Here is an 8445-nt window from a genome sequence, read left to right as displayed (position 1 = left end):
TCACTGTCAGAAATGGGATAGAGGATTTAGATGGCAGGTCTGTCTCAGCATGGCTATTTTTATGGTTCTGTGACACAGAAAATGGCATTACAAGAAGAGAGCAGTGTTCTTCAGTAGCATCCTTGTCCCAGAGATCTCAAAAATATTTTATGTGCATTAATATATTAACCTCTGCATGTGCCCGTTTATTTTCCTCAAATTACAGAAGAGAATTACTATCAAGCATCTGTTAAACACCAACCAACTTCTAGTCTTTCTGCTTCAGATAAAATTAAAGAAAGTCCATGACCCAAAGGACTTAAATATAACAAATGAAGAATCTGGAAATACCACTTCTTCTTTTATTATTATTTATTTTATATTAAAATTAGGTGAGATTAAGGCCTTGTCATGCTTCGTTCTGTACGGATGTTATAGATGGTCAAAAAAAGAAATTTTCATTATCCAGTAAAGTCCGTATTTCAACATTTGTTTTAAACTCAACATAGGCCAGAAAGTTGAAATGTCAACATTTTTGTGAAAGGAAAAAATCATAAAATATTGAATGCAGAAATATCTAAGCATTTCATTTTGTCCATTTTTCTTGAAACAAGCCAGCCTTTTGAAGTGTTAATTTCATTCTCAATCAATATTTTGATCTAAGTTACATTGAGATGAGTAATTTTGTCATTTTAAATTGAAATGTCAACTCAATTTTTTTTTATTTCAGCTTGACATTTTGAAAAAATATCTATGATTTCATTTTAAGAGGTCAAATTGAAATGAAATTTTTGTTTAGACTTTCTGTATGAAAAATTGAAATATTTTACTTTAAAATTCAGATTTTCCAGAAAAAAAAAACATTCTATCATGGTGAAACCACACTTTGAAAATTGAAAAAAAAATAATGGTAAAAATGTTGACCGGAACTAACAATCTTAAAAGTACCCATGATTGCTGCCATGAAGAATTGAGAGTACAACAGAGTGATGCTTAGTAGGCAGGTTGCAAAAGTTTTGAATTTGGATAACAAAGAGGGATATGGTTTTCTTCATGTAAATACTCCCATTGTTCAACTAGCTCTATTTATTTTGTATGAAGAATCTGAAAGAAGAAATTCTCCCTGTGAAAATGGGAGCAGAGGGTGGTGTCTTTTGTAAATGGGGCAGACAGTGCATGCCATCAGTACTAGGATGGGATAAGAAGAGTGATGGAAGTGGGCACATGTATGGAATTGTGGCTGAACTCACTAGACAGGGAATGAAGAGATCAGGATTCCATGTCTTGTTCTCCACAGATTTTCAGGTTGACCTTAAGCAAGAGGCTGGGACTAAGTTATTCCCATCCAATAGGAGTTGGGCACCTGACTCCCCTAGACTCATATGAATAGCTCAACCTATTGGTTGACTCTTCATTCACCCCAGACCATATCTCTATAATTCAAACATTGGCAACAGATGAATTCAAAGTTATATCTTTTTTCCCTGAGACGAGATCCTCAGCTGGCATGTATTGGAGTAGTCCTGTTTATTTCAGTGGAGCTATGCTGCTTTTCACCAGCTGGGCTTCTGCATCTAAAGGTGAATTTCACTTGGGTGCAGAATAGCTTCCTACTACGTTTATGATGTCAGTGGACACTCAGTGATACACAAGGCTTTCCAACTTGACAAAGAATGGAATTTGAGGAAAACAAAATCACTTTAGAATACGAACGCTATGATCAGAGCCACATTTGATGTAAATCCATGTACCTACATTGACTTAACAGCACTATGTCAATTTACACCAAGGAGTAGGTTCACAAAGGGACATAGGAGATGTGATGCTGAGCATTGCAGAGCCTAACTTTGAAGTGCCTGGAAAATCACAGAGATTCACAAAACCAGAATTTGGCACCCTGGCTCCCTCCACAATGGAAGAGGAGAGATTTATAGAATTGGCCAGAATCTCAGCTGGCATAAATTGGCCATAGATCCCCTGAAGTCAGTGGACCAGATTAAAGAGATATGGAGATAGAGAAAAGGAAGAAATGTGTGACTGACTCTACAGCCTAGTGCTCAAAGCACATGCTCTGGATTTAGGAGACCCAAGATCCAGTCCCCGTGTTCCAGTGACTCTTGTACAACTGGGAATCTGGCTCACTGACATCAATTGAGCCACAGTCATTTAGACCAACTGAGGTTTTGTCCCAACGTGTCCATCAGTTACCTGAGCTGAGAATTTACGAAACACCAGTTATCCACAGGTTTATGCTCTGATGTAAAAATATGTAATTTAATTTATTTAAGATCATCAATGTTACCTGATAAACTTTAATTTTCCCAATATTTTCCTTAGAGTTGTTTTCACTTCCTTGTTTTTCAGGCTGTAGATGATGGGGTTTAACATGGGGGTCAAGACACTGTAATGGATGGAGAATATTTCATCCAGCAGCACAGAAGAGACAGAGCGGGGGTTTTTGTACTGGAGAAAACCTGTCAGGTACAACAAACCAACCACAATCAGGTGGGAGCTGCAGGTGGAGAAGGCTTTATGCCTTCCTTCTGCAGAGCGTATCCTCAGTATCGTGGAGATGATGTAAATGTAGGAGATCAGCGTGAGGAGGAAGGAGATTGAGCCAAATATCACAACAGAAGTAAGAAGCACCACTTGATTGGTGAGGGTCTCAGTACAGGCCAGTTGTAACAGAGGAGGAAGCTTACAGCTGAAATGATGGATTTGACTGGAGCCACAGAAATGCAACTTCAGAGTGAAAATAGTGTTAAGAAGGGCATAAATGAAGTCTGTGGTCCATGCCCCACTCACCAGCTGAACACAGATCCCTTTTCTCATTATCTCCATGTAACGCAGTGGGTCACAGATGGCAGCGTAGCGGTCATAAACCATGGCTGAGAGAATGAAACTTTCAGCACCAGCTGAGAGGAGGATGAAGAACATCTGAGCAGCCATTGACCGAAATAGTTTTGTGCTCTGCTAGGAAGTTCCTCAGCGCATTAGGCACCGTGACCGAGGAATAGCAGATATCAACAAAGGATAAATGGAAAAGGAAGAAATGCATAGGGGTGTGAAAGTGAGAATTAGATCTTATCGCCACCATGATCACTATATTACCAACCAGAGTGATTAAGTAAATAATTAAAAACACCAAGAAGAGGAAAATCTGCATCTGTGGTTCACTGGAAAGTCCCAGGAGAATAAATTCAGTCACTGTGGTTTGATTTTTCATTGGCATTTATTCAGGAATACTGTGATCTGGAAGATGAGAGAATACAAATGCAATGAACACTTTTAATAAAAGTAAATTTAAACAGCATGTGAAATTAATCTCTCTGTAGCATGAATGTAAAGAGAGCCCTATTTCAGGCTGTACAAAGTGTATTTTAAATAAAATAAAATAAAATCGGAACATAAAAGTGAATTGAAGTGGCATATAGAGATCATCTCTTCAGTTGGATGAATAGAAAGAGAGCCCTATTGTATCCTGTAAAATATATATTTTTAAATAGACAAAACTTAGAGAAAGCAACAGTGATAAGCTGGTTGGAATTTGTGTGTTGTACAGAGACAAAATGGGCCAGATGCACAACAGGACTTAGGCCCCTAACTGCCACTTTAAGCACCTAAATTGCAGAATTAGGGCCCATAGGTAATGACAAAAAAAGTACCCTGCTGGGACTACGAGACAGTCTGATGTATGCCTCACTTTGTCTCTCCTCTTGAATCGGTTCCACTCTGGTTAAATAATTAAAGAGGCATTGTAGAAAGGGGGTCTTGATACTGGATTGCCTGCATTTAATGAGGGCCCTAACCACCTGTACATAAAGCAATTCTCTCACTTGCTGTTTCTCTCCAGCCTTAAAACTCTTTCATCTGTCCCTCTAACATCAACAGAGATACAACTGTTTTTACTCCACCTGGGGATCTGGCTCATTTACACCAGGGGAGCTATGGCTGAGTCACACCCACTGGGGATCTGGCCAATTCTATAAGTACGTCTTCGTCTATTACATTTTGTAATTTTTGTAGAGCAGTGGTTTTGGGGCTTTTTTTCTTTTGCGTACCCATAAAAAAATTTCAGTGGAGGTGTGAACCCTCATCTATGGACTCCTAGGGGTCTGCAGACTACAGGTTTAAAACCACCATTGTAGAGTGTTTAATATCTATGGTATCTTATTGGATTCATCCCTATTAAAATATCTAGGATTTCTATAATAATAAAATAATAATAAATAATGATAAAAATAATAAACCACCAAGACCTAGAAATACTGGTTTCGGCATAAGCTGACAACCTGATCAAATACAGCGAACACAGGCAAATTAATAAATATTACAAATGCCATTAAGAGGGCCTCAGAGTGCTTAGCTGTATGACAGGCTCCTCCACTTCCAAGCTGTATGTGTGGAAGTGGGTAACCCAAGGCTGATATCATGCAACTTTCCAAACAATTCAAGAAACCCAGAGATCATTTTCAGCCAAAGAGTGAAAAGGACTCATAGTGCAAACCAAGAAGTGATCTAAGGTTGGATTTTGGCAAAAGCAGAAGAGACAGATTGGAGGACATGAATGCTCCAGGACGTGAAGTAGAGAAATAATAACACCTAGAAAGAAACAACTGAGCATAGACTCACTGGGCAACTGAGAGTTTCATAGCAAAATGGAATTATTTATGCAAATGGAGACTGAAAGCTTGAAATGGGAGATTAGTCATGTTCAGGGCCGGCTCCACGCACCAGCATTCCAAGCAGCTGCTTGGGGCAGCAAACTGCAAGGGGCAGCAGTCCCTGTGTTTTTGCCCCCAAGCAACACTCTGAATTGCCTCCGGGTGGCAGGGGCAGTCCATGTGCCGTTAGGGCGGCACATGCGTTTCTGCGGCAGTGGCAATTCGGCCGCATCTTCTATGTTCAGCTCTCCGCGGTGGTGCAGCTTCTATCTTCTGGCTGGAGACAGAAGCTGCCGCAGAATTGTCGCCTAGATGGAAACGCGCGTGCCACCCTAACAGCACACGGACTGCCCCCGCCACCCGGTGACAATTCAGTGCACTGCTTGGGGAGATAAAAATAGTAGAGCCGGCCCTGGTCATGTTGACCCACATGCAAACATTTTGGTAGAAGCAATGACACAGGATCAACAGTAGTGTGGCACACTGCCGGGGTGATCAAGTGGAATCAAGGGGATAAGTAAAAATTTAACATCCAAACAAGACAGCTGCTAGTGATGCAACAAGTTTTGAATAGCAATCAAGACATAGACAGGATGTCTGACAGTGTGATAAAGGAAAACCTCTGTTATTTGTGGAGGAAGAAGTTGTTCATTAAGAATACAACATCAAAATATATTAAAAGTGAGACAGAGAAAGATGTGATCTGGTGGTGATAAAAACCAGTGACCGCGAGTGCATTCCAGCCCATGTCAGACAGTAGAAAGGAAATCCCCCCAGAAAGATTCCAAAGATTTACACAGAAATGAGTGCATGGACAGTGGTGGAGAGAGAACAAACCTATTAGGGATAGACAATGAATAAATTCATGGCTTCTACAAGGATATCGGAAAAGAGAGACAGAGATCCTCAATATAAGTGCACAAGTCCTTAAGGGTTATTTTCACAGAAGAAAGATCAACCACACATAACTGTTCCCTGAACTGCAAAATGTGTTCTGAAAAGGAAGAGACTATGGAGCACCTGCTGAGCCTGGCTAGGAGAGAAGAAGATACATGAGGCCACCAAGTTCCTGCACTGGAGTCTCTGTGGAAGTGCATATTTAAATGAATTTTGTTTTATTACAACCACCAAATCAAAAGCACTCTAGAGAATGAAGAGGCTAAGATTTTATGGTATCCGGCAATTGTCACAGACTGAGCAGTGAAGAAAAATAGGCCAAATGTTAATAGATAGCGCCATACCAGCAGCCAGTGTCTTAAAAAGAAACAAGAAGACAAGATTGCAAAGTATGAAGAACACTTCCACAAAGTAGATTGATTATTGAAACATAGAACACAGATGACTCCAGCGATTATTGGAATACTTAGAGTGATCCCTAAGGGTATGACTGAGAAGCTGAACAACACATGAGGAGTGCAAGACATCATGGTCAGTGACTTCCAGCAGACAGCGCTCTTAGGCACTGTGAGAATGTGAGGGAAAATCAAAGGAAAATGAGAGCATTTGAGAATCCAAAATGCAGGAATTCTGTAGAGCGTTTAATGAAACTCCTGACTACCCAAACTTACAGTGTTGGTGCAGATCCTGGTTCACTGGTGACTTAAATTTTAGACATTAACTTTACCCTTTTTATGCATAAAGACCTTGTATATTGTGAAAGCTATTTGTTAAAATTCCCCCTTATGTAATACTGAGGGACAGTAATAATGATCACACTAAATGAATGTGTCCAGCAAACACTCTTTAGGCACGTAGAAATGATTTTAAAAAGAGGGGTCTGATTGTAAGTTAATGGAAGTTTTATTCCTAAATCACTTAAATTTCTCTGAAAATTCAACCCAATGGGACTTTTGACTCAGGATCCTGCACATCTGAATATCAGGCTGTTCTTACATAAGATCATTTAATCAAACAAATACACAAGCAAAGAGATGGGCCTTGCCTAAGTGGTACCAAAGGCACTGTTCACAGTGATCCCAAAAGCTAAGTGCCTTTTCTAGAGAATGCCCTGCCCCTAATCTACTCACCCCGCAACACACAGACTCTAAAAGTAGAAACTACTCTTATCTTGTACCAGATGATCTGAGTTTTCTCAGTGCTGCCTTGAGAAATACACAGAGAGAGATGGCTGGGTTGCCAGCCATTACCCCGATGGTGCTACTGACTCTGTGTGAGCCGACTGCTGCATTCAGGCAGAAATCAAAGGGACTCTGCAGAGAGATCCACCTCTAGATGGTGGAAGAGGGGGGCAGAACTTGGTCCTTTGAAATTAAAAGGAAAATAAACAATTGTAATGAATAAAAACATGAACCAACTCACCTACCTTTTTAATGTGGATCATAAATGTGGTGAGATCATTCTGACCTGTGAGTTCCTCTTTTTTTGTTTTCTTATTCTATCTACTAAATTATTGATTTGTCAATCTAATCTATCTATCTGTCTCTTGGAAACAAAATCTAAGGACGTCTTTTTGTTTGTTTGTTTGTTTGTTTGTTTGGGGTTTTTTTGTTTGTTTTTTTAACCAGGAGTAGTGAGACTCTTCATGGCTTATCAGTGGGAGAGGAACAAAAATCCTTTCCTTAGCAGACTCCAAAACTAAGAGCTGATTTCTTGAGAGCTGTTTAAATGCTGTCTTGTTCCCCCTGGAACAAGATCCCTGAAGTTCACTCTCTGTGACAAGGTACCAATAACACTGCGTTGGGTCAGCCCGTAAGCAATCGTGTAGGGTACATAAGCATGAGGATACTGAAGCTTAGACTATGAAAAGCGCCCAAGAGATTTAGGTTTCCAATCTCAGGGACAGTCAATTAATAAGACATTTATTTAGGCTCAGATTCTCCCAAGCAGGCTAAGGAGTTAGACATTCAAATAGCAAATAATTTCCTCATCCTAGACTCCTTTGAAGATGATAGCCATAATGTATAATTACCACAAGAGGGCAGTGGAGGTGAAAGCATGGAAACTGGCCAACCATTCTTAAACATCATCAATAGATGGATACACAGGTTAAGAAATGATAAAGACTTATAGACTTTAAGGTCAGAAGGTACCATTATGATCATCCAGTCTGACCTCCTGCACATCACAGGTCACAGAATCTCACCCACCCCCACCTGTAACAAACCCCTAACCTATATCTGAGTTATTGAAGTCCTCATATCGTGATTTAAAGACCATGATGTGCAGAGAATCCTCCGGCAAGTGACCCGTGCTCATGCTGCAGAGGAAGGCTAGAAACCTCCATGGCCCCTGCCAATCAGTCCTGGAGGAAAATTCCTTCCCGACCCCAAATATGGCAATCAGCTAAACCCTGAGCATGTGGGCAAGACTCAACAGCCAGAAACACAGGAAAGAATTCTCTGTAGTAATTCAGATCCCACCCCTACTAACATCCCATCACAGGCCATTGGGCATATTTACTGCTAATAATCAAAGATCAATTAATTTTAAAAATTAGGCAATCCCATCATACCATCCCCTCCATAAACTTATCAAGCTTAGTCTTGAAGCCAGGTATGGCTTTTGACCCCACTACTCCCCTTGGAAGGCTGTTCCAGAACTTCACTTGTCTGATGGTTAGAAAACTTCATCTAATTTCAAGTCTAAACTTCCTAATTTCCAATTTATATCCTGTTGTTCTTGTGTGCACATTGGTTCTGAGCTTAAATAATTCCTCTCCTTCCCTGGGATTTATTCCTCTGATATATTTATAAAGAGAAATCATGTCTCCCCTCCGCCTCCTTTTGGTTATGCTAAACAAGCCAAGCTCTTTAAGTCTCCTTTCATAAGACAGGTTTTCCAT

The 8445-nt window shown here is 40.2% G+C and overlaps 1 protein-coding gene across 1 annotated transcript; it reads right to left on the bottom strand.

Annotated features, from left to right (window-relative positions):
- Positions 1 to 2277: 2277 nt before the first annotated feature.
- LOC115639793 (olfactory receptor 5A1-like) lies at positions 2278 to 3211 on the bottom strand. Its single transcript, XM_030542773.1, is given in 2 exon segments — positions 2278 to 2920; positions 2922 to 3211. Coding segments are annotated over 2 exon segments (933 nt in total).
- Positions 3212 to 8445: the final 5234 nt, after the last annotated feature.

This window comes from Gopherus evgoodei, unplaced genomic scaffold (assembly GCF_007399415.2).
Source record: "Gopherus evgoodei ecotype Sinaloan lineage unplaced genomic scaffold, rGopEvg1_v1.p scaffold_125_arrow_ctg1, whole genome shotgun sequence".
Lineage (NCBI taxonomy): Eukaryota > Metazoa > Chordata > Testudines > Testudinidae > Gopherus > Gopherus evgoodei.
This window is presented reverse-complemented; position numbering and strand designations above follow the sequence as displayed.